Source organism: Pezoporus wallicus, unplaced genomic scaffold (genome assembly GCF_028554395.1).
Source record: "Pezoporus wallicus isolate ANWC-B61680 ecotype Strahan unplaced genomic scaffold, APGP_CSIRO_Pwel_v1 contig_5441, whole genome shotgun sequence".
Classification (NCBI taxonomy): domain Eukaryota; kingdom Metazoa; phylum Chordata; class Aves; order Psittaciformes; family Psittacidae; genus Pezoporus; species Pezoporus wallicus.
In genome coordinates, this window is record NW_026640767.1 from 437,634 (window position 1) to 464,573 (window position 26,940).

Sequence of the window (26,940 nt, forward strand, 5' to 3'; positions counted from 1 at the left end):
GCGCCATTTTGCGGTGCTGCGGGAGACGGCTTAGGAGGCTTTGGGGGGAGGGAGGTGGCAGCGCGCGGTAGTCATAACAGAAACGGTAACAGCAGTAGTGGCCGTGGTTACGGTTGCTGCTCGGGACTAGCGTCCCCGTTCGACCAGTCCCGTGTCCAGGACTTCGCCGACATGAGCGACGTGGAGGAAAACAACTTCGAGGGGAGGGTGAGTAGCCGTCCCGACTCGACCCGGGCCGTGTGGGAGGGGGGTGAGCTGCCCCGGGGAAGGGGGGAGGGCGCTCTTCCTCCTCCGGCCCGCTAGGGGTGGGGGCAACGCAGCCTGTCTCTAAAATGGCTTCTTCAAGTGCCCGAGTCTGGACTGGGCCTGGGCCACTCGCTTCTCTCTCCTCTTCCTGCCTCCTTTTTTGTTTGCTTGGTTGGTTTTTCGGACTTGGCGCTGAGGAACTGGCCTAGCGCGAGGCTGAGCTGCGCTGCCTCAATCTTCACAAGCTTCCTTCTCCCGTCACCCCCTTCTCACCCCCCCGCCGGGGTGCGGGCCCTGTGCTCGGGCGGTGCGGGTTCGCCCCCACCGTGCTAGCGCTTCTTTTTTATCTAAGAACAGGGCTCGGAGCGCTGGTGCAGCCCGGCGTTTCTCCCCGTTTTCCTCTCCCTTTTCTTTCTTTCCCGTGATTTGAGCCGCCCTATTGTCCGGCCTTCTGTTGTGTGCCGGTACTAGGCTTCGGGGTCGCTGCCGTTCCCCGTCCGTCACCGCTCTGCCCGCGGGCAGTACCAGCCCCCTGCTCGTGGCATGGAGAGCGCGGTCCCGCGCGGTGTAGCCGAGGCCTCCGCCCGCCTAAGAGAGGAGAGACCCGGTCCTTTTGTGAGAGGTGCGCTGCCTTTCCTGGCTGCTGGCCCGCAGGCAGGATCTTCGGGCCACGCTTCCCGAAGCCGTCAGGGAGGTATGGCCTTCGTTGTCAAACCGTTGAAACGCATTGATCACGCAGCTGGAGACTTTCTCTCAACAAGCTGCTGTGGCTTTGTAACCTTGTTAAGCCTGTTCCTTCTCCCTCCCCTCTGATTGCTGCGGTTTTTCATGTACACGTATGATTGGTCCCTTATATTTTTCATGGCTTTCTTCCTTAGTGATGATCAGGGCAAGCAGGAATTGCTTTGTCCTCACTCCACCTCTACTTACTCTTAACTTTGCAGAGATTTGCTGTTGTTGCTTACTCTTTTAAGGGATCATTTAGAGGAACAGCTCAGGTAGCTTTCTCTGATGAACCAGTGACAGCAAGTTTACAGTTATTTATATAGGGTTACTGTTCGGGGAAACAAGCAATGAAATTATTGAAGAGTAGTGTCACATTCCATTAATACTTTGTTTTACACGAATATTGTTATCCTTTGTGATGTTAGTAAAAAGACCAAACAAACAAAATGAAAACAAACACCTCAAAACCAACACTGCTTAGGCTGAGTGTTGCACTTGACAGTGTAGTGACCGCTGCTGCTGCTTCCTCAGGTGAGGTAAAGAAAATCTGTTCTGTGCTGGCTGCTTGGACAAAGATGGCAGTATAGCTAAGGTCTTTTCAGCTAGATAAGCTAATATCTGAAGGGAAAACTGAGTCTGAGAAATTTGAGCAATAAGTATGTTTTGTTGTTAAACTTTTGAAATTTTTACTTCAATTTCCCATCTTGCAGTCAGATTTATGGGGGTTTTATTATTATTGCCTGTATTCCCTCTGCCATTTATTGTTAGGAAATATTTATGTTGGGTTCATTGACTTAACATTTTCATTAGGTTCCTTAATGGATCTGTTAGCATTCTGAAGCTGATATAGCTGTGCAGGTTCAGTATTTCTGCACACTGCCCTCTGCCAGATGTAGAAGCGAAGTAATGTTTTGAGAGTATGTGGAGTCTGAGAAGTCCTATGTAACAGTTTCTGGGACTGCTGTTTCTTAGCTGGCTTGTTCTTTCTTTGGTGGTGGAAAATGCACCTGTTGGAAAGGACTTCTGATCACGTTGAATCTTTAATTGGAAAACTTTAATTCTTTTATTTCCGTAACACTGGACTTTCTCAATCAGTCTGGCATTCGGCAGTGTCTTTATCTACCAGTGGGTTTTGTTTGGTTTTGTAACTGAACATAATGGTAGGTAATTCGTTTACAGGTTAAGGTGGGTTTTTTTGGTGCTATTAATAAGGAGCTTTTTTTTTCTTCAGTAATGCTTTTTTGGTTGTCGATGCTATTAAAATACTTGAAATAGAAAATTCTATTTCAGGCTGCAACATTTTATATTTCATTTCCTCTGAAAGTGCTTGCTGGCATAAAATAAAGCATGCGAAACTTTGGGTCTTTAGATTGCTGTTCCCAATTGGATAGAACTCTGCTACATGGTGGTGAATGCCATTGTGCTTCAGTTTGCTATATGCAGGCATGTGGAACTGAGAGAGAATGGGATAAGTTTTCAATGGAAGAAAACTGCAGAAACTAGAAACAAGTTTGAAAAGAAATTGCCACAAATAAGACTTGAGTAGCCTTTCAGTTCTGTCCCCCTCAGTTTAAATACTAAATAGTGTGACATGTTTTTAAAAAACTAAATGCCAAGAGTAAGGGAGTTCAAGCTTAGTTTAAGTCTCTTTGTATTCTATCCATGCAGGTGCATGTTGTCCTAAAAGTACATCCGTACTACTCTTGCATCTAGTGAAGTCTGATATTAAGATGAAGGTGCTTATTGATATGTAATAAGCTCTGTCTTAGATTAATTAGAAATTATTTTCCTGGTTTGCTACTTTATGAAAGAAAAAATGTTCACAAATATTATAATGTAGTTAAATTCAAAAATTTCTCTACAATATGATCAGGGATTTTACTTTTTTTAAAAAAGCGTATTTTTAGCAGCTTTAAGGTACTGTCTATGCATATGTTTTGCCTCTTTATTATTTTAAGATCATAATATTAATTAATCTGAAGAGGAAATGTAAGAAAATCATGGAAATAACTCCAATGAGACTGCACTATTTAAAAAATCACACTTCTAAAATGTTGGATAAAATCTTTGTAGAGATAGGTTTGGGTTTTTTTTTTCGTTCTTGAGCTTTTTTTTTAATTGACTTTTTTAAAGCAACTATCAATAAATATGCTCAGACTAATTAGCATCTGCTCTGGTTTTGTATCCTTTTCTTTCAACATGAGCAAGTTCTGTATTAAGAATGTGGCTGGTTGAACATAAGAAACCCCATCATTCAAGCATGGTGATTTAGTGAAAGAAATTGACCAAAGAAGAAGTATAGTGGATGTGCTAGATAAAGCTAAGTTTATGGAGATTAAGAAGAAAAAAAAACATTCTAAGTCATGCTTCTTGTCCAGTGACTTGACTTTTGGGGAAGTCATAGAATTTTATCACCATAGAATGTTTTTTCTGAGCAGGTTAGACAATTGAGTGTTGTTTGGGGTTTTATATATATATATATTATTGCTGTCAGATGACAGGCAATTCTTATTTCCTTTAAGATTTCTTGTTATTTTTAATAGCACCTCGTTTATTTGGGGTGCATTCTGTGATGCAGCTTTATTAAAATGTTCCCCAGAGCAGTGAACAAATGTCACTGCAGGAGCTCCACTTGAAACTAATCAATTGGTTTAGCTTCTGATGTTTGATTAAAATCAATAATCTTAAAAGTTTATTAGTTTTCTAATATTAATGTGCTTTTTGTCTAAATAGGTAAAACTCTTTATCAGAACAAAGATAGAACTCCATGTTAGAACTCCACATTGTTTGTCTTCCTTCATCCTAATGAGATGCCGCTTCCTGCTCTGCAGAATCTCACAGTGATCTCACTCTAATAAAGTACTTGAAGAAATACGATTTTTGCATGTGAGCCGTCGTGTTGAAGCTCATATATCTGCAAGCAGCTTTTGGCTTAGCTTAACTGAATATTTATTGTATTTGCTTCATGCAGCTTGTACGCAAAATACTTAATTTCATATGTGTTCTAATATTAGTTGCCTAAATCTGATCAGTTTTTAAATTATTTCTTGGGGGGAGGTTGGGTGATAGGGGAGAAGGCTGTTTAGCTGTTGTATTCAGTCTCACCTTTAGTGGCAATCTGCCACCTCTGTGGAAGTAAAGGCGTGCTGCATTCCATACCTTTTGAAATACAGGCATGAGGGTCTGCTTATGCTCAGGAGTTCTGCTTGGAGAGTGCTGTGGTTTCTAATGGCCAGTGTGGGAAAGGAGACTTTGTTTGGAAGTCAAATTTTTCTCTTTTTTCCTTTTTTATCAAGCTTAATGAATTCTGTATTGTTCTGGATCATATCATCTGGGAGCGCTGTTCTTTTGAAACAAATTCCATTTCCTATCTTCCATATGTGATAAAGGAGCGAGAGTACAGAACCCTCCCTGAAGAGCCATACTTTCAAGCCTCAGTGAGATTAACTTGCAGCTGCAAAAAGTTTTTTTTACTGAAGCTTCCTCCTTTTTTTTTTTTTCTTTTTCCCTTTTAATCAGAGCAGTATCACTGAGAAGTGCATAAAGTTTGCTGATGTTGGTAACTTTTAAAATATGCATGTCTTCAAGATAGCATAACTTATGAGTTGCCTTTTATACCGAAGCATGTTACATATACTATTGAAATATTTATAGAAGAATAGCTAATTAAGGGATGAGTTATATTTTTAGTAATAAGTGACAGAATAGAGTATGAAGCAAAAATTACTTGTGAGTTACAGGGAAGATTGGTAGATTCCTGACAAAACAGTGGTTAAAATGTGAACTGTAAGGGTGGTGAGGCACTGGAATGGGTTGCCCAGGGAACCATTCACAGGGAAGTTGTGAATGCTCCTTCCCTGCCATGTTCAAGGCCAGGTTGGACAGAGCCTTGGGTGGCATGGTTTAGTGTGAGGTGTCCCTGCCCATGGCAGGGGGGTTGGAATTAGATGATCTTAAGGTCCTTTCCAACCATAAATATTCTATGATTTTATGAAAATGTAATTTTGTCCTTTCTGATTAATGTGAAGTCATATTGACAGTTTTAGCCAGGGAATGTAGGCTGCTCTAAATTTCTGTTTCTTTATAGAATGTTTACTTTTTTCTGTCCAATTACGAAGTTGGACTTAATTTCTTTTTTGATTTTGGGCTGGATTTGTGTAAGGTTTAACTATTGTTTTGCTGGCTTAAGGGTACTGCTAGACTACTTGTTGTCCTGTCCTTTTTTCACCCCATGTGTATTTCTTAACAAGGTCAAATGAATTTAAACTGAAATTTCTGTGATTTAATGATTTTGATCTTCCCATTGCACTTGCCATGCTTAGCTTTAGACAGCCTAATTTAAACTTACTTTAACTTTTGCTATTCTTTCTTTTGTACTCTGGAAGGGTAAGGTAAGAAGTGACAGAAGTTGGAGGACAGAAAAGTGGTATAAAAGAAAGAAACTGCCTTTTGTTTTGGTGCGTTTCTTTGTTTTTCTCATGTTGTTTCTCATATCCTCTTATGAAAGGTGGAAAACTGAAAGGATACTTATTATTCTACTTTGCATTGAAATGTTTCAAATGCTTTTGAAATAATAATTATGTTGGAAAGTAGCATTTCATTTGAAGGATGTGAGGAATATAAATGGTAGATAAAACTTGCTTTGATTACATGATTTAAATAGTTGCACCAGTACAGATGAAATACATTTACATGACTGACGTTTTGCTCAACTGGATCATCTTAAGTTGATAGTTGTTAAGTAACTGGGTTTATGTGATCATGAGGTGAGGAGGAACAGTAGAATAGCCTTTCCATACCATTTTATTTCACATTGCTCTTTCTGGGAAGAGGAAAGGTAGAAAGGATGAAAAATAGTCTCCAGTGCTCTCTTTAAGTACTTCTAGCTATGCATCATCTTATCCAGAAAATCAGTAACTGAAGCTGAAGTCTTTAGATTTGGTGTTTACCTGCAATATTTTCTTTGGCTGCAAGTTTCATTTCTTGGTGGATCATCAATCCCATTTCCTCATATGTACTTGAGGAAACTGCCGCATCATATTCTGAGGAAGCAAGCTGTTACAACTGAGCTTTTTAAAATGATTGGTTTAGGTGGGAATTTTGGTGGGGTTTTTTTGTTTGTTGTTTTGGTTTGCCCTGGGAAAAGTGTTATTGATAGACATAGTATTTGTTTTGAAAGGAAAATCAGAACTGAAGAATGTTAAGGAGTTAGCTGACTGTCTTTTTCTACAGGCTTTAGTGACAGCAAATCTAGATATTTTGACATGGTCGCAGTCAGTATCTGCCTATAAGTTTGTAAGGGTGAAACCAGTGACGAGACATTTGCATGATGAAGTCGAAGGCATTGAAATATGTACTGTTTTACAAGAGAATTGTGGGATGAGAAACTGGGTTTAAGAAATGCGGCCTTATCTATGGCCATTAAATAGCTGAGGATCTTAAGAACAGAAAGGTAAGAAAATGTTGAGGATCCAGAGAAAAAGTTTAATCCTTTTTGCTCTTAAACAGTATTTAAAATAATTCCTGTGATAACGATGGAGTTAAGATCAGCATGTATAGATTGTTTAAAGACTAGTACAGAATCAAGATTTGGCTTGGAAGTTTTGGGTAATAGAGCTGTCTATTTTCTCTCCTTAAGGACGATGTACTAAGAGGGAATGTTAGCTAATTTTCTTGTTCGTGTTGGAGAGTGGGTACAGATTGTTTGTGCAGAACAGTGGGGTCAGTCTATGATACAAACTGAGATACAGTTGGTAATTATTTCCTTATAGTAGGAAGTAGAGGAGGAAGATTCATTAAAATATCTCTTTGTGACTGCTTGAAGCTCTGAATCTCTTAATCTTTGCCTGTAGAATTGCTGTTACAAATCTTGTTAGGTACTTCTTCAGTGTCATCCTTAAGTCCTTAAACTCTAGCAGATTATTGTGATTCTGTTAGTCTCTCCTTTTGAAGCACTGTAGGAGATATAACTAGGTGATCTGTGTTGCATCAGGAGATGAGATGCAGTTGCCTGCCAGTGACACAGTATGCAACTACTCACAGGTAATCTCTTTAGCTGCAGTTTACATCTACAGTTTGTTTGAGGAAGTCTGAAACGTGTAAGAACTTAGCTGTCACCTCTGACATACCCTATTGTGAAGTTGTATGTTTGTGAATGCAGCCCCTAAAAGGTCTAATCAGATAGTTCTAAAAGGACTTGACCTACATGAAATGATGTAACATTTGGTTTTGGCAGTTTAATACAGATTCATTGTTTTAACTAATATTAGTAGAAACCGTATGGGCGGTGTGGCAAACTTTAGTTGAATAGCTAAGGACACTAATCTAACTTTTACATTGTATGGGAGTGATTTCGTCCTTGGTATTTTTGGCACCTCCCAGCACTTCTAGACTGCATTGTCTGGTTTGGGGGATTGGTTTTGATTAAGTTTCCAAAGTTCTTCTTGTTGAAGAGTTGATCTTTCAATTGTAAAAAGTATGGACAAAGCAGAAAGCAGTATTCTCATGAAAGAGTAACTGAGGTGAATTCTTTGTCTTTTTATTGAAGGAGGTTTTCTAAATAAGAATTATCTATGTTGCTGATCACTTTGGTAGGGAGGAAAGTGGAAACAATTCTGAAATTGCTAATAGTTGTACAGGGGATGAAGTGAAAGGGAAGAATTGAGGAGACTCGGACAATGAAGAGTACAAAAATAGAGGCAAAGTGATTAAAAAGCAAGTTGGTGGTTATAAAATGAAATGTATTTTTTACAGTGATCAGTGGATTTCAAATGTAAAAATAAATATGTAATAGTTAAGTGCACAAAAAATCATTTTATTTCAGTGAAAGTCATGTAGCTAGATCAGTAGGTAGCTTATAATGGTAACCTGTAATGTAGACCTGATTATATGGTCCACGTGTCACAGCCAAGCTTCAAATTTGGTCTTCATTGCTAAGTTTGGCAGGTCAATTATCCCAGCAGGTGACATTCTGCATGTGTCCTTTGTCCTTTCTATTGCAGTAAAGGGGAAAGGTAGCATAGCTGTAATACTTAATAATACCCAAGTCTCTCAGGTTCCATTTCTGGTGGATGTCTTGTCTTGAAATGCGAGGACAGTATCCTTTGAAAAGAATTTCAGCCCAAAGTAGTACAGAATTTAACTGCAAAAGAAAATCCAAGTCTGGACATAGAAAGACTAAGAAATAAATTAAGAAAAATACAGTGAGGACAGGCAGGAGGAGAAATGCAAATAAATGTGAAATTTAATACTTATTGGGAGGGGGGACTTGCTGTACATTTTCTTTAATTAAGAATTTTGCACTTCTTTAGTTACAGGTTTATATAGCATACTATTCTGTAGAGGATTTTATAGCTGAGCTCCCTAGAAATGCTGTAAACTAAAACATGAGGAAATCCTAACCAGCTCTTTGTTTGCTTGTTTTCCTAGTTTTTCTCTTGTGTGCATTACCATGCAAGAAAAAAACCCTCCTGTCTTTACTTCTGTTGGATTGCTTTGAACCGTTCTGTTACACATCTTGTTTTATATGGATTAAGTTGTATGCAAGGAAAACAGGATAACAATGAGGAAGATAAAGTAGGAAGAAAAATGCATTGTTGCATATATCTGTGTGCATGTATTATGCGAGTAAGTATGTGCATAGATAGGTTTTGACTAGAAATCTTTGGCCATTCTGTTGAACTGAGAGTGTCTAAAGTAATAATGTGTAGGAGTAGAATGGGGGATATTTGATACTGAGAATTACATAGCTGTTATTTTAGGGGGGAATCACAGTTATTGGTATCAGTACTTTATTTGTGCTAATTAGTTTTTAGTGTATCTGTGTATCTTACAAAAAATTTGAAAGGGGAGGAGGGTAGCTTTGAAAATAGATTAAAGCACTGAGAACTCAGTAAGCTTATTGTTAGACCATAGACACTTATACATTTTTAAAGAGTATTTTTTTAAGTTGTTTTATAAAATAGTTTCTTGCACTTTACCTGCTGGCTTTTCAATTTGGTAGATAACATCTGAACTCCAGCAGAGTTTTATAATCCCCACGTGCTTAAATATACTAAATGTTCTTTTTCCATTAAGGTTAATGTTCGTGAAGAAATTGAAGAGTTTTTTCCAAGAATGTGGAAGATAAATCAAGATAAAAGAAGGCTAATGAAAAGTATTAAAGATCAGAAAATTAAAATTGAATGGGGGAAAAAATTGAACAGAAGATTGGTCAGATAGAAGCACTTGAATATTTTTTTAAGGCTATAATGAATTGTTTGAATTGGGGAAGAATACACGAAGTATGAAAAATGAAAAACTCAATGAAGAATGAAGAAAAGTAGAAAGCAAGAGTGAAGTAGAATTAAAAGAATCTGGAAGAATGAATGGGTCCTAGGTTAAGTAAATGTATGGTTTATGTTCCAGTGTCTGTATGATCAAGTTGTAGATGAATTTGCATGATTACTTAGTTAATAGAGAATTGGTGATCTGGTTCAAGCAGGGACCTATTTGAGGAAAGCATACAATATTAACAGTGGGTTAGCAAAATGAAATTTGTTTTGGAGGGTATTGCCTAACCATTTGTTTTTCAGGAGCAATCAGTATAATAGAATTACTGTACTTTAAATGTTAGGAGTTAGGCATTTATACAACCAATACCATTTTTAATACTGTCTTTTTTGTTAGGAGTCTCGCTCCCAGTCAAAATCTCCAGCTGGGAGTCCTGCTCGTGTAAAATCGGAGAGCAGGTCAGGATCTCGCAGTCCATCGCGGGCCTCCAAACATTCTGAATCGCACTCTAGGTCAAGATCAAAATCAAGGTAGGTCCACGAAGTTACTCATGTTAATTTAGTGTTCCTGCTTATGCCTGGTTTTGGGTACATTGGTAAGATTTCTTTTCCCCTGTTGGAAAAAGTTACAAACCTTGTGAGGTGTATTAACCAAGGCTATGTTGTTTCCATGTTAGCGGTCATATAGGTTGGCAGAGTTGAGGTTAGAGTTTATGAATAATAAAGCATGAGTTTGAATAGGGAAAGTAATCTAAATAAAAGAAGTAATGTAGAAATAACAAATAAAACATGTAGGTTTATCTCTTCCAGTAGAGAGAGAGAAGGGATTACATCTCAGTTTTGTAAAAGCTCCTGCCTCCTTCACCCAGATCTTTTTTTGGGGGAGACGAGCTTTTGTGCGTACCTCTCCTTCTTGGGGAAAAATAAGTCAAGTGAGAACTGCAGCAAAGGTAGTCTGGGTTAGATAGAAGGAGTAAGCTCTCTAACTGTTGGAAGACACTACTTGGGGAAGTTCTTGACATTCCTTCATTGGAGGCTTTATAAACAAAATCTGAGAACTGTGATTTAAAATGGGCATGGAGAGCTTCTTGATTTGTGGAAGATTTAAGATTTAAATTCATTTTTTAATGCTGCACATGTCCTTCTTTATCCCAAGTGTATGTTTTCAGAGGCCAAGTTTTATAGTTCTGAGAGAGTTTGCTCAGAACAGAGGAGGGATGTCATATCCCCCCCCCCCCCAAGTATGTGTTGTGATTTAAGCCCAGCCAGTAACTCAGCACCACGCAGCTGCTTGCTCACTCCCTTCCTCCCTCCTGGCAGGATGGGAAGGAGAATCGAAAGAATGTAAACCCCACAAGTTGGGGTTTATAAGATAAGAATAGTCCAGTAACTAAAGTATAATATAATACTACTAGTAATAGTAATGATAAGGGAAATAACAAAGGGAGAGAATATAAAACTAAAAAGGAAAAAAACCCCACAATAAAACCAAGTGATGCCTGTTGCAGTTGTTCACCACCTGCTGACTGATACCCATCCCAACCCAAGCAGGTATTTGGGCCTTCGGTTGATTTCCCTTAGTATATATACTGGGCATGACATGCTGTGTTATGGAATACCCCTGTGGCTAGTTTGGGTGAGGTGTCCTGTCTCTGCTTCCTCCCGGCTTCTTGTACCCCTCCTCACTGGCAAAGCATGAGACTGAAAAGTCCTTGATCAGGGTAAGTGCTACTGAGCAACAACTAAAACATTGATGTATTATCAGCATTGTTCTCAGACTAAAGCTAAAACACAGCACTGCACCAGCTACTAGGAAGGAGAAAAATAACTGTTACAGCTGAACCCAGTGTTACCTGGCTTATATCACCTATCTTCTCTCTTTCCTTGTACCATTTTACTGGTGGAAATGGGAGTAGCTACCAAATCCTTCTTTTGTCAATGGAGACAGAAGACAAAACAGCATTTGTAGCTCCAGAGGGAAAAGAGGCATTGCACAGTATTATGTTGTTACTGTCATCCCCTCCCGCAGTTATTGAGGGAGGTCAGTATTCCATCTTCCCTGTTCCTGTATCCCTATATATGCTTTGTACTAGGGCAGCTGAAAAAGAGTTACTGTGCTCTGAATTCCCAAAGTTCAGCCTGATGTTATAGCTTCTTGCAGTGTTTAGCCATATTACTAACATAATGCCTGTATTAAATCATGCAGCTTTAGGATGATGCTGGACAGGATGCTGGGGCATCTAGTCTGGGTCATACATTGCGTAGAAAGGTTGGACCAGATGATCCTTGAGGTCCCTTCCAACCTGGTATTCTATGGTTCTGTAACAAAATTGAGGTAATCATTGCCAGGTATCTGCAAAGGAATGTTTCAGGAGTTAAGCAGCGTTTTTTTTTTGGTCTTGAATACTTTTAAAGTCTAGGTGGAAGTTCATTTGTAGATACAGCTTCACCATTGTGCCGCTAGATCTTTCCATTTTTACAGCCAAGACAGTATTTTACAGTGTGGCATATCTGGTTTCTCTATCATTGTGCAAGTGTTAGTTACACATGCAGCCGAGCTGATAAAAATTTAAACTTTGAACTTCCTGAAAACTGTCATGAATGTAATCCTCATTATATGCCAGAAGCACTCTCACAAAGTTAAAAATGATGCTGCCAAGCAGGTTATTAAAGATCCACACAATCTTCAGATGTGCAGAGTAGGAGAAACTTAGCTATTTTAATTGTATCTTAAAATAAATAGATTTTTTTTTTTAGGAAATGTAAGGCTGACAGTTCAATACATCATCTGCATATGCCTAACTAAAAGTTTTCTTTTTGTTGAAGATCCAGGTCCAGAAGACACTCGCACAGACGTTACACTCGTTCCAGATCCCATTCCCATTCTCATTCCCATAGGAGACGTTCTCGAAGCAGATCATACACGCCAGAATACCGTCGCCGAAGGAGCCGTAGTCATTCTCCAATGTCCAACAGGAGAAGGCACACTGGCAGCAGAGTATGTCATGTTCATCAAGGCTGAGTATCAAAAACCAGTTGCTGCTTACACCAGTGTAGTCCAAAAACATGTACCTTTTCTGTGCATGCTTGCAAATGGACAGTATTGATAAGATTGACTAGAGAAGACAAAGAAACTTCTGAAGTGTTTATTTGCTTAATAACAAACAGGATATTGTGTTGAAGGTTGCTTGTAATTTTATACCTGTGAGTAATTGTTTTTTAACTTGACAAAATAACCCATGTATTATTAGTTAACATGCAATAGGAAAATTTACAGTTAAGAGAAGGATCAGCAAGTCTCTCAAAATGTAAATGAGAAGTATCTCTGTATGGACAGGAGGAATTTTAGGTACACCAGCCAAGATCTAACATCTTAGGTCATTCTGAGAGTTTTCTCATGATGATCCTTTTCAGCGCCTTAGCTCCTGGTTCCACATCACTTCAGACTGATCTAAATGAGAGCTGTTAAACACAGGTCTGCTTGTTTCTTCATGAGGGCTGTGGTACTTCCTGATCCTTTTAGGTTTATTCTGGTTTAGTTTGTTAGTAATCCTGTGGAAAAGAGTATAGGTTTTTTTGCTGGCTCACCTTGTTAAAACAGCTCGCCAGGACCAGATAATACCAGTGTGAGGGAGAAGACAAGAGCGTATGAAAAAGGGCAAGACTAAAACAGTGCTAATGTACAGTGGCTTAAGCTGCTGGGAAGCAATGTTCATAAATACACGTCTAGTGGATTGTTGCCAGTGTGTAATCATGATGTAGTAAATATGACTCTGTCTTGAAAATTGGCAGGAAAAACTGAAAAGGGTTAGCAGATTTCCTGGTAAGAGATGAACAAATCCACTTTACTAATTTTGGAAATATTAGAATATATTGCTGTGCAAAGAAGACTTTTTCCTTGGAAGTGGCTGTGAAACAGTTTTGCTTTCACAATGAGTTTCACATTAATTCTAAGGAGTGGTTCTAATAGTGTCGAAACTGAAGTCAGCCGTATTTGAGTCCCCTAAATAACAAGGTACTAAAGACACTAGGAAAATTGCTAGCAATTTTGCCACCTCTGATCTTGTAGAGAGAACTTGCATACTGTGTTGATAGGAGGCAGTACAAAAAACCCTACTATAAAAGCCTTTAGTCTTCTGCAGTCAGTTTAGTGCTTCCAGTGGTGATGTAACTTTCACTTGCTGCTTAGGGTGTGGAGACTGATTTTCAGTATTTCTCTTGCCTAGAAAATGTAGTTGGATTTAAGTGTATGGGGGATGAATAAAAAGGACAATACTGGTATATACTCTGTGGAGGGACGTTTCCAAACAATGATTTAAAAGACTGAGGGATTTCATTAGAATCACAAGAGTTTGAGCAATAAAAAGACTATTAGTGCCACTGAATTATCAGGTAGATTGAAATATTTATTATTAAGCTTAAACCTCTGTAATTAAAACTTTCAAATGACAGACTGCTAGGTCGTGTTCTGCTTTTCAGCTATTATAAGGAATTGTAAAAGATTCATGTCTTAAAACAAAGTTTGAACTTTGGCAAAGGGAAAGAAAGAAAGAAACTTCAAATATATGAATAGTTTGGGCATCTTACTTTCACAGTGGATTCCTGAACAAAAGCACTGAAAAGAACATGACAGAAGATATAAATATGTTTGTTCTTTGAATCGAGCTGAAACGCAAGCTCTGAGGCATAAATTACTGTGCATCGGGGGCTTTGAAAATCTGAAACTGAAACACGTTTTGATTGTGTCAACTTCCAGTTATTATTCTAACAGAAACATTAAATCCCTGTGACTGTTGCTGCTGTTTTAAACGGCTGAATCTAGAATAATGTGCCAGAAATTTAACTGAAAAAATGGTAATTAATAATTCTTAGAGTGGAATTTGAATTAGATAAGCTCTGTAGCACGTGGAGAAACCTTAAACCTAATAGAGAAATTGTACAATTTCTCAGAATCACAGAATGGTTTGTGTTGGAAGCAACCTTAAATGTCATCCACTTCCAACCCCCCTGCCACAGGCAGGTACACTTCCCACTAGACCAGGTTGCTCTAAGCCCTGTCCAAGCTGGCTTTGAACACTTCCAGGGGTGGGACAGCCACGCTTCTCTGGGCACCCTGTGCCAGTGCCTCAGCACCCTCACAGTGAACAACTACTTCCTAATATCTAAATCTCCCCTCTGTCACTTTGAAGTCATTTCCCCTTGTCCTGTCATTATCTGCTCTTAGAAGAAGTCCCTGTACAGCTTTCCTGTAGGCCCCCTTTAAGCACTGGAAGCTGCTTTAAGGTCTCCCTGGAGCCTTCTCCTCCAGGCTGAACAAGCCCAGCTCCCTCAGCCTGTCTCCATAAGAGAGGTGCTTCAGCCCTCTGATCATCTTTGTGGCCTCCTCTGGATGCCAGCAGAGTAGAGGGGGCGAATCACCTCCCTCGATCTGGTGGTCACACTTCTTCTGATACAGTCCAGGATACAGTTGTCTTTCTGGGTGTAAGCACACACTGCTGGGTTATGTTGAGCTTCTCATAAGCCAGTACCCCCAGGTCTTTCTCCTGAGGGCTGCTTTCAGTGCTGTCTCTGCCCAGCCTGTGTTTGTGCCTGGGATTGCCCCAACCCAGGTGCAAGGCCTTGTACTTGGTCTCGCTGACCTTGATGAGGTTGGCATTGGCCCACCTCTTGAGCCTATCAAGGTCCCTCTGTATGGCATCCCTTCCCTCCAGTGTATTGATTGCATCACACAGATTGGTGCTGATAGTAAACTTGCTGAAGGTGTACTCTTTCCTACTGTCACGTCACTGACAATGAAGTTGAATAGCATCAGGCCCAACACTGACCACTAAGGAACATCACTGGTCTTCACTCGGGCATCAAACAGTTGGCAGAAAAATTCGTATTTGACTTCCTTTAGTTGAAGTGACGTGTATGAGGTAGATCCATATGCCGCATCATGTTAAAGAATCATGAGTCGTCTTGATGAGTTTCACACAACTGGCCTTCAACACTTCTTACTGTCTAGATGAAAGAAGCAGGTGGCTTTCATCCAGCTCACAAGTGGAGAGAAACTTTCAAATGTGAATACTGACTTTCAGTATAGTTGGATATGAAATGTTGAAGGGGGAGGAAGCTAAATTATAGTTCAGCTGCTGATGCTGAAGAGCCCAAATGCATTTAGTGTGTGCAGCTGGAGCCAGTGTGCACAGTACTGATGGTGATGGTGCAGGAGGGCTGATGGTGGGAGTTGAAGCTGGCTGACCTATTCCTAGCCATGTCATCTATGTAGCTTGTTGGTCACTCAAGTGTGAAGAACTAATAAAATAGGTTGCTGTTAATTCTGTAGCTTTTCTGTAATAAGAATACTTTATTTTTGTCAGCTGAATTTTTTACCAACACAGGTTCCTCTTTGTCTTTTTTTCTACAATGCCATGAAAACAGGTTGGGGTTTTTTTTGAAAATTGGAATATTGAAATGATAACAGCTCAAGTTAAGTTTTGTAATAAACCGTGTGTAGTTTTCTTCAGATTAAAAATTGTTAATAACTGAGAAATTTTGATATGCGAATGTTTAACTTGTTTTTTATAAACTTAATGGGAGTTGAACATTTGTCTTACCAGGCTAATCCAGATCCTAATACCTGCCTTGGAGTGTTTGGTCTCAGTTTGTATACCACTGAGAGAGATTTGCGTGAAGTCTTTTCCCGTTATGGACCTCTGACTGGCGTCAATGTGGTTTATGATCAACGGACTGGACGATCAAGAGGATTTGCTTTCGTCTATTTTGAGAGAATTGATGATTCTAAAGAGGTAAATTCATGCTTTGCAACTTGTAACAGGTGTGTCCTTTGTGCATTGTCTTCATCACTATCTTTGTGAAAAACAAGCCCATGGTTTTTGATGCATATTTCCCTAGCAGGTTTTCACAGTGAGATTAGTTTAAAATACTTTGTTCAAACAACATACTGTTTTTAAACACGTTAGCATTTTAGTTCAGTGTTCTGATGCTTGAGTAAATATTGAGCATGAGCCGCATTGAATCACTAATGCGCATTGTGTATTGATTTTAGTCTGTTACTTCAAAATGAAAGTAAGTCTTTAGACATAGAAGCCTCTTAGTATTTTTGAAATATTTTGAAAGTTAATTTTTCAGAACAGTTTTCTCTGTCTACCAAAGTTCTGAAGGTTCTCTTTGCTTTACATTTTCTTCTTTAAAAACACATCATCATGCATTTGAAAAATAATGTGGTTTGTCTCGATTTGTGCCTTGGTCAGTGTCTGCTGGTTATACGGATAGCTATTTACAGTTGGACTGAGTTGTTGTTAGTATAATAGGTCTGTAAGGAAAGAATCGAAAGATATGAACAGCAGCTTGTATTACAGTTTATCACAGTAAGCAGTACTTTATCTGTGAGAGGAAGGATACTGTGAGCTTTACTACATTTACTGAAATTTGTATGAAATTGCTATTAAACTAATTGCTATTAAAACTAAAGTCATCTTCTGAAAAAAATCTTTTTTCAAAAGTTGGGCCTTTTTCTTAAGGCTTTCAGTGTGGGATTATCTGTTTATTTTGGGCAAACTGAGTCAAAGGCTTCAAGCATCTTGTTTATGGATTAGTATTCTTGGGCATATGTTTCAGATTATCTGTGATTCTGTTTACATTTGTCAAGTGTATTCATAATGTTTGGATGTGATTTCTCCCTTAGCATTGAAGGGAGGGAGGGTAACAGCTGTGGAACCTACTGTCAGTAGCTGGAAAATGAAAACTGATGGTAGCTGATGATATTTTAATGAAAAAACTTTGTGGATGAATTGGTTGAACTAGATTCAGTTCTCATCTTCGACTGATTTATGGTATGATCCACAGAGAATCAGTTTATGGGAAGAGTAGGGTTTGTATATGTGTGGTGGTTTAGGGTTGTTAGGGGTAAGTAAAAGGACACAAAACTTCCTTTAGTGTCCCTTCTGTATTTTCCCCACTATCACTTGCACAGGTAGAGTGGGGAGTTAATAGGATGGATAGCTGTATATTCCATCTTTTGTGGCCTTCTGTCTTCTAACTTTCAGCCTTGTATTTCTTTGCCCTGTGAGCTCAGTGGGATTTTGAAACTGTGACTGTTTTGTAGAACATTTAATGTACAGAATACTTGCGCAGTATTTCTTGTCACATCTGTGTGCCAGTCTTGCCTGTTTTACAGCTTCATATGTCTTCAGAAGTAGGGTTTTTTGCTTGTTGCCATGGGCAATGGTCATGCATGACACCATGCATTTCTTAAAATGTTCCGTGTAAATAGCATGAAGTAATTTATTTTCGTATAAAGCTGTTTTGGCAGATACGGCAAAACTGGAATGCAGAGAGAAAAAATGGGGTATTACATACAGTCAAAAATACGGAAATAAAGATGAGCATCTTAAACAGGAACTGAAATAATTGAGAATGTAATTAAACCCTTTTGTTTTTTCTCTCCAATGGGCTAGTGCATGAAGAGGGGGAACGGGTGCAAAACTTCCCAACGCTTCGAATATACGTAACTGAAGTACTTTGGCAAAAACAATGGGAGAAAAACTTGTTTTTTTGACTTATTTCATGGACCTTGAAGATGAATTTAACGATGGCATTGAATGGCAGCTAGTGTAGAAAAAGGGAATATAGCTACAGGCATGAAACTCTGTGACAGGTCCTGTAGGAGAACACTTGAAGGACATGAAGTAATTCTCTGTGTGGAAGATAGATCAAATCTGAAAAGCTGAGTATGCATAAAAGCAATGACACTTGAATTACTGTTGTTCTGAGTAAATACCTTTTCTCTTAAAAAAGCCCTAAACCAAAACCCCAAACCTCCAACACCCTGAGCATCTGAACAAAGAGAATATAAAACTCGAGATGTTAGAAGTATGTTTCAGACTTTCTAAAGCAGTCATAGATTAATTATATATATGTAGAACTCTACAGAGAAATAAGGATTTCCCATTATCTCTACTATTGTCCTTCCAGGAGAGGTAAAATGGGGACATCTCTAAGTTGACATGCTCTCAAACACTTAATATGAAAATTCAACACCAAGTGGATTCTGAGTAGTTACATTTAAACTTTAATAACTTGGTTTAAGATTGGTCAGTATCAGTACTGAGTGGTTTCTATCACAGCTGAAGTCCCTCAGGGCCATGTATGATAGCATTTCTTCAAGGTGATGCTTTGCTGTATCCTAAAAGTAACAAAGGGGCAATAGTGAAGTTTATTTTGACTTAAGCTGGTTTAGACTTTCAGAACTTAAGTTTGATTAACAGCCTAGTTGTTAACTGTTTATGATCATCTTAGTTATAAAGAGGAACAGAGATTTATTACTTTCTGAGAACTACTAGGTTGAGCAGCTGCCAGAGCATCACAGTACCCTCAGTGATTCCACCTTAACAGGAGTGGGAAAGAAACATCGGATGCATGTGTCCATTGTAAAGGAGATTTCTTGTGGAATTTCTTCTACTCTGAAACTGCTACTGAGATGAAACTTTATGGTCTGACTGAAGGTTTCTTTTCCATCGAATGTCTTACTGCAGTGGCCTGGTTTTTGCAACATAGTACTTGCCTGAGTTGTTTATGTTCTGACCCATACTGAAGATTCTTGCAGATGTTGAAGGTTGATAGATAATTGTCCGGAAAACCTGAGGGTTTGCTGTGGTAGTGTTCATTTTGGTGTGCTAGTTCAAAAGCTATTTAAAAAGCTTATGTTGTTACCTACCCTTTTCTAGACGAAAGGGTATTCTTTCTTATGCGTGTAATGCCTTTTGGTTTTTGTAAAGTTACATTGTTTTACTTTAAAACAAACCCCCCAAAACCCTAAACCTTTTCTATGCAATAGTTGGTATTGTTGTCTTGTGTGTTGCAGTGTCTTGTCTTATGTTGTCCATCCTTCTGCTAAGTCTTTAGAACCACATGTGCAACATTATGCAAAGGTCAAGATCTGTAAACATCTGTTCAAGACCTGTTTCTCAAGATTGGCATTCTTTCTTACATAGTTCTAAGTATTGTCAGTGCTGGCACTGAGCCAGCATTGTCATTTTGCAATATTTACACTAAATTATAGAGGATATTCACCTCATCATCACATTAGGATTTTCTTTCTGCATTTAGAGGAGCCCAACCTTTTATATACTAGAAGAAGGGGTGGGAAGGTTGGTGGAAGGGGATTGATTATCTTGGGTTAACCATAAATTGAGAGAACGATGAGTAAAAAGTGCTGGCTGTTCTAGGGAGATGATTCTTATTACAGTTACTAGGGATTTAATACACCACTATCCAGCTTTTTAGTAACTCAGAAAATGAAGTATTGTTTTTTGAAAATACTGTGAATGTACTATATATCTGTAGCAAGAACTCATCTGACAACCATTAGCTACAGCAGCTGTTGGCAACATGGTGTTTTCTGATTTCTGATGCTAGTTACATGCTCTTTACAGTTCTGACCATCTTTCAGAACCGTTTTCTGAAGCAGTGTTCATTAGCAATCAGTACAAACTTTATCTAGACAAACTGAACTATTAACATAATGCAGTTACCAGAGACCAGAATAACAGGGTTTTATCATTTTAATTCGTAAGACATTTAATCTGTGGTGCAAGCAGACCATCTTAGAAGCACCATTATTGACCAAAACTTCTGCCATAGCTTGTTGAAGAAATGCTTTAAGTACTGTTTGTGGTATCAAAAGGGACCTTAATATACCAGAAAAAAACACAAGAATGTCTCAAATGTTTGGAATTACAAGTTGCAGACTTGTGGAGACTCTGAAATACCATGAAATCACTAATGCTTGCAGAAACATATCCAGCTACTCATTGTGGTTCTCTAAAATTCTGTATTTCTTGACTCTGCAACTCTTTAAAGTACACTTTAAAGAGAATACATTCACTCAATAGATGTTTAAGCTCAGAAAAATATATTTTAAAATATTATCGTTGTCAATATTCTGATAATGCTTTAAAAACCCCAAAGCCTTAAAGTAGAGAATATGAATTTACTCTTGTTCAAAAGTGACATGGATGCTTAGCAGACCACAGTAAGTGTGGGGGAAAAAAAAAAGGTTTTATAGTTTGTTTTTTCATCCCATCAGTTTGTTTTTTTTATTTCCATAGGGTCCTGTCAGATGTCCTCGTTAAATTCAGACTTGAACTGACGATACCAGTATACTGGGGGGAGAAGGGCTAATCTGTTGTGCCTGTGTGTCCCATGCTGCTCCTGTGATACAGTGGAGATGATGTTTTCATGGGTAGCATTAAATTCAATATGGGAAGGACTTGAGTAGAAAACAAGTGAGAACCCTCTCCAAAATCAGCAAACAGAATAAGGCAGTATCTTATATCTTTTAAATCGTTAAAATACATTTTCACAGTAGTCCAAACATAAATTGCTCGTGCTTAACTGTTTGGGTGTATTCAGTCTGTGCATTACTAATGTGGTGATGCCGTGCTGTTGAAGTAATTCAAAGCAGTTACTCAGTTGAAATATAGACTCTTATGATCTCTTGCAGGATACCAGTGGTATCTTGAACTCCATTGTAGAAATATCAAGTGACTGTGACATCAGCTCTGCCAAGTCTCTCTTCTCTCCTGTTCCTCCCCACCCCCTTTCCCCCAGTGATCATGGTGCAGGTTGCAGAAATTTCCCACATTGTTTCCCTGTCCAGGGTGCTTTTACTGGCATAATCCAGGATGAAAGATTATTTAATCTTTTTCAGTGAACTCTTGATTGCTTAAGTACCAGTCACCTCTGTAAATTTGTGCATATATGAAAAGTTCTATGTTTCCAAGCTTGCTTTGCGCTACCTAATTGCTAATACATGTAGAAAGCACCACATGTAATAAATATAAAATGAAATACAAATCTGTTAAATTTAATGCTTGCTTTCTAACTGTTAGAGCCACTGAAGGCTGTGATCCTGTAGTTTGGGAACTGCTCATTTTGTCAAACTAGCACTTTACGCATTATCATTTGAAGGAGTTTTGTTGTTATAGATATAAATATATAGATAGCCTGCTGAAGGTTTAAAACTGTACTCTTAAAGCTGAATTACTGCCTCTACCGTTCCCAATCCCATTCTCTTGTTTTCTGGCTGCAAGCATATATTGATGTATTCTGGCCTACAAAGTCTTTTTTCCTTAGACTTTGCAACCAAACCTAGCAGTACATGTTTATAGAAATCCTGTTTGCTTGCTTACTATCACCGTGAAGAAGCTGTGCAAGTCTTCTAACATTTGCATATTTGGAAGAAAATCCAGGTTGAAATAAAAGTGGACTGACAGTTGAAGGTTCCTAAGAGGGTATTGTGTGTCTTAAACCCCTTTGAACTTTTCATTTTTTTCTTTAAAATGTTTCATGTGATGGTCTGGAAAATACACTTCTATCTCTTAAAACAGTATTTGAGAATGTCTCCTGCAGTGTTAGAGCAAGTGTGCAATTTTTTTCCCTTGGACATTTAGATGTTCTTAACACAACATTTGTGCATACCCGAAACTAGTAAGAAAAGCAAACTGAAATTTGTTTTGACTATTGCATGCTAGTCTAATGAAATTTTAAATCCAAAATTTAATTATGAGCTGTTCTAACTTTAAAAGAAAGCACAAAAGTTTCAGAAATTAGAAGCCCAAACGGTTTTTCAGCCTTTGTACAAAATAACTACTATTGTATCACTTGGCTGAAACAAGGTTTTCAAATAGGTCTTTTGGTCCTATTGCAGCGGTCCTTAGCCAACAATGTAAGTACTTTGTTTCAAAAATGGGTGGTGTGTGCATTAAGGATAATGCTGAGAATTTGAAACCATCTTTGGGAGGAATTTCCGGTTACTCACTGTGATACATACTATCAATCATTGTTGGATTCATAATGTCTTTGTCTGGCTTTTGGCTTTTCTGCACTTGGGGGAATACAGTCAAAACTGTAAAAGGCTTTGTTATGTCTGTATATTTAACAAATACTTTGATTATTTTTATTTATTTATTTTTGTTGGCAGTTGTTGCTGACAGCTGTTGAAAGCTAAGAAAAGTTTTAATACTGAGTAGGTAATTAGATTTTGTGACCAGGGTGTCTGGGTTTCATGTGGACTGGTAACTATGAACTGATCTTTATCCACTGAAATGTTACACATGCTTGGTACTTTCAAAACAAACAAGTCTCAAAACCAGCTCTTCATCTGTCTTGCTGTTACGTTGGCTCTTCTCTGTATCATCCTTATGTCAAAGAACTCTTCTTCTTAAAAAGGTATTTATTCTTTTAACTAAGTGACGTGCGCCAGATGTTCTGGATTTGAGGTGGCTTCTTGTTAGTTAAGCTTATTACTCTGCAAGTTCCTGATGAGATATAAAAATGCCATGAAGCAGAAATGTCCTTAGCTTTCAAGATAACTTGCATATTGCTACATTTCCAGAAAGATGCTTTTCATCATGAAGCTAATTTTTCAACCAGCTATTTGCAGCTTTAATTTTTAGGTTTGTGCGCACGTAGATTCCTAGGATCTGTGCACAAATTTAGTTTAAGTTAGATCATCCGTGTGGAACAGGACTTAAAAAAGTCTCGGCTGCGAAACTAAAGTTAATGTTCCTGTTCTGTTCGCGAAACATACTTCAGTGTGTGCTGAAAGACTTCAAATCCTCTTTGGGCTCTGCCTTGCAGTTAGCCAAATGTAGTTGGTTTATTTTTGTACGGGAATAGAACTCACTAGGTGGCGATGTAGTACAGATACAAGCAGCACTACTAAGTGTAGTTAAATAGGTTCGTGATAATTCAGTCACTTCTAGTTTGAGGGCATCACAGTTAAATCATGTGGGTGTCATGTTTTTGTTCCCTCCTCTGACTTGTCTGTTAATTCAGTAAGTCCTAGTTAGCAGCAAAATGGTAAATTTCCAAATAGCTGTTTGCTTCATTATTTAATTAAAAAAAAAAAAAGCTCTACTTAAAGAGGGATCCTCTCATTTTAAGGTTGTGTGTGGCTCCTCACAGTTAAATAATAGCAAAGTGCTTGTGTTCCGTAACTCAAGATTGTAACACTCCACACATGGAAAATACGAATAATGTATGTTGGGCAGAGTGCTGGGCTTAGTGACATGAAGAGGTGTGTGCTGGTATTTCAGAGATCCCAGAGCAGTTCATTAAAGGATTTAAAAATACCACCTTGCTTTGCAAAATTTTATATTTTTTAAGTCCAGCATTAACTCTTTGTCAAATTCTTACAGCTGTGGGCTTGGTCTGGGGTTTTTTGTAAAGTTATTGTTGCATGAATATAATTTGCAAAAGTATGCTGTGCTCCCTTGAAAAACTATTTTCAGGATTTTGAGTTTGTGAAAGGCCATTATATTGATTCTCAAAGAGTAGAAGCAGGGGTTAGAACACCCAGTGAGTGTGTGCAGGGGCTGCGGGCAGCTCTGAAGGCACAGGCTTCTCAAGCGCAGCCCCTTCTGTGTATCGCTTTAGCGAGCTGCTATTGTCAGAGTGAGTGGGGAGGAAGGTTGTAATTAGGTATCCATGTAGGCTGAACCCGCCATTTTACTAAGCTGTGCTGGAGTAGGTCCTTGTAAGGGAGATGGCAGGAGGCTGGGAGAGCATGAAATGGCAGCCGACTAGCAGTAATCCGGCCATATGCACCCTACAGGAAGCCACTGTTTTGCACAGCTTTTGAATCCGCCCGTCCCCTCTGGGTCAGAGACGGCGGGAGGAAAGATGCAGTTTTCAGAAAAAAAGAGATTTTGATTTTCAGCTTACCTTTCTGATGGGTGCAAGGCAAAGTGTAGGGAAAGTGACTGTGTTAGTGGTTAACACCGTGCTCTCTTAAGAAAGGACTGTGTATCACATTAGTCTGTCACCCCAGTGTGGTCCTGTAGCACGGCAAACGGGCCAGGGGACAGCGATGAGCCATTCGCCACAGTGGGGCACTAGTAACCAGTTTAAATAAAACATGTGCAGGACTTGCTTTTCTGATAGAAAATAATGCGTTCTGTACATAGCCTTCCACAGTTACCAGTAGGTTGCAGGTTTCATGCCCCTGTTCCTTGTGTCTCCTGCAGGCAATGGAGCATGCAAACGGTATGGAGCTGGATGGCAGGAGGATTCGGGTGGATTACTCAATCACCAAAAGAGCACATACACCCACCCCAGGCATCTACATGGGCAGGCCAACACAGTAAGGATTCACTCATTTCCTGTAATGGGACTAAAATGGATTTAAATTGAATGCTTGGAGTCTGGTTGAAGAAACAGAATTACAGATACTTTTTTGAAATGTTAAGAGTTGTGCCAGTTGTATCTTGTCACAAAGTTATTAATGGAAATAACTCATTACTGTGGTTCAGGTATACTATTAAATTCTACTGTAATTTATTGCCCCTATTTAAAAAAATATTAAATTAATATAATATATAACATATAATATTGTATATAATAGTAATATATAATATTATCTATAAATATTATTAAATTAATATTATTTTTTAAAAAGCACATATGCAGCACAGTCAGCTAATGTGGCCTTAGCTTACTGAAATTGGTTATTCTGGGAATTAGGCTCAAATCCCTGGTGGGGTTTCTGTTTGGTGTTTTTGTTTGGCTTTTTTATTTTTGAAGGTGTTTTTCTGTCAGTGTTTCATTCTGAGATTGTTTTGGCATGGCATAGTCTTAAGTGTCCGATTTACAAGAACAGTTTTAAAAAGCTTTTAAATCATTTTACTCAAGCTGAAGAGTAGATGTATAAAGTGATGATTTTGTGTTTTTTGGTTTTTCCTGAATAGTAGTGGAGGAGGTGGTGGCGGTGGAGCCGGTCGTCGCCGTGACTCGTATTATGATAGGGGGTATGACAGAGGATATGACAGATATGAGGAATATGACTACAGATACAGGTACCCAGACTTTATTTGATTTCTGTACAAACAGTGGATTTGTTGGAAAACCTGAAAAGTTAGGTGACAAAACTGTCACTCCATTCATAGCAAGATTCTGTATATGTGTTTGCTGTGTGCTAGAGCCTCATTGCATTAGGTTTTGTGGGATTAATAAGTGGTCGTAATCTCCAGTTTTTACGTTAATTCAGTTGTATAGTGAACAGTTGGGCAAGGGGTTAATTTTGCTACCTGAAGGAGGTAGAGCATGTGCCCTGTAAATCTAGTGGACAGATAGAAAGGAAAGTCATTTTTCCATGCTGTATATAGAACCAGGGACAGCTGATACACAGTGCTGTTTCAAAAGGGGTTATTTGTAGATGGGACTTTTAATGCTTGACATTTCATAACCATCTCGCTGTTTTGAAAGTTATCTAGTTTCAGAGAATGTTGTTCAACAGGAATTGAAGGCATCTGGAGAAGCACTTCATGTGTTCGCAGGGCTAGTGAGAGTTTAATAAATTCTTTGTCTGGGAGTATCTTACAGTTTTAAACACATCAAATAGAGAAATATAAAAGCATTTGTTAAATAACTAAGCCGCAGCCAAATAAAGCTGAAATCATTCATGCAGGCCAAGTATTTCAGTGCTGAGGAAATGGTTGTGTTCTGTAGAAGTGATGTGAATAAGGCTTCTTTCATAATGGATGTTGTTGGGTTTCTTTTTCATTGCCTTTAAAGGAGACGATCACCATCGCCTTATTATAGCCGATACCGATCACGATCAAGGTCCCGTTCCTATAGTCCAAGTAAGTAAATACATGTGAATAAATACAGTCTGGCTGGCTTGAACCTTGTTGTTACTAGTATTAATTGATCAGTAGGAATTCTGAATGTGAAAGCAAGAAAGTTGAGATGATGTGGGTTCAGTTTGTGTGTAGTAACTGGTGTTGTCTTTTGTTTTGTTTTTGCAGGGCGCTACTGATGATCAGAAGAGTTACAGTTGAGGACGTGATTTTTAAATACAAAGTTCACATCTTGGCTTCCCTACTGCTTTCCCTCCCATCCTCCATCCAGCTCTTTTACAAATCTTTGGTTCATTAAGAATATACACATTTCAGTTGAAGTATTCCTGTTTTCCATCCCTTCTTATTGTAATACTCTTAAATATTGTAATTGTTGTAGTTTTTGTGTAGTAAAGCATCTTAAGGAAAATGAAATAGAGACCCCAAAGTGCTCATACATTTTGGAAGTCATTCCTGTTTTGTTTTTAAAACAATTGGACTCCTGACTAATCAGAAGAGAGCATTGGTATTTTTAAAGCTTGCATGTCATATGTAGTATACACACTCAGATACTTTAATCAAAACCTGCATTTCCAAGTAACTCGTTAATGTTTCTGTTAAAATGTTTACCTATTACTTTGATAAACAAGTAACGACTTTGAGCCTTTTCTGTAATGACAGATTTACTTAGATAGTCATGAACCAGAGGACTTGGTTTTGTTTTGTGTTGTTTCGTTGTTCTTTATTTGTCAGGTAGTTGCTTTGAGTGTAGGTTATTTGAGCTAGAGTAAAATTTGGTATTTGACCGACTGGGAAAAATATAGAACCTTGTGCACTCAAAATTGAGTCTCTATTTTATAGACAAAATTTCTGAACTGCTACACAGTGGATAGCATTTGAAGTTAAAACTAAAAATCGCGGGGGGGGTTATTGTACTAGGTTGAATATTTCCCCTTAATTGGTACAGGAGAGAAAATATTTATTGAACATGGCAATTAGTTATATAATTTGCTGTTCATTTAAAAGGGTAACAGTAAAACCCACTAATATTTTGGTATTGCAGTAAAGATTAA

At 38.5% G+C, this 26,940-nt stretch overlaps 1 protein-coding gene across 2 annotated transcripts; it reads left to right on the forward strand.

The window, feature by feature from the left end:
- On the forward strand, positions 1-26,940 carry TRA2A (transformer 2 alpha homolog). Of its 2 annotated transcripts, none has more exons than XM_057420447.1 (8): positions 1-207; positions 9,640-9,773; positions 12,069-12,240; positions 15,845-16,033; positions 24,278-24,393; positions 24,983-25,105; positions 25,824-25,891; positions 26,057-26,940. In XM_057420447.1, the coding sequence occupies exons 1-8, from the start codon at positions 172-174 to the stop codon at positions 26,065-26,067; spliced, it is 849 nt and encodes a 282-aa protein (XP_057276430.1). In that variant the 5' UTR covers positions 1-171; the 3' UTR covers positions 26,068-26,940. The 2 variants fall into 2 exon arrangements, with proteins under 2 accessions (XP_057276430.1, XP_057276431.1); XM_057420448.1 differs by having other exon boundaries at positions 24,998-25,105.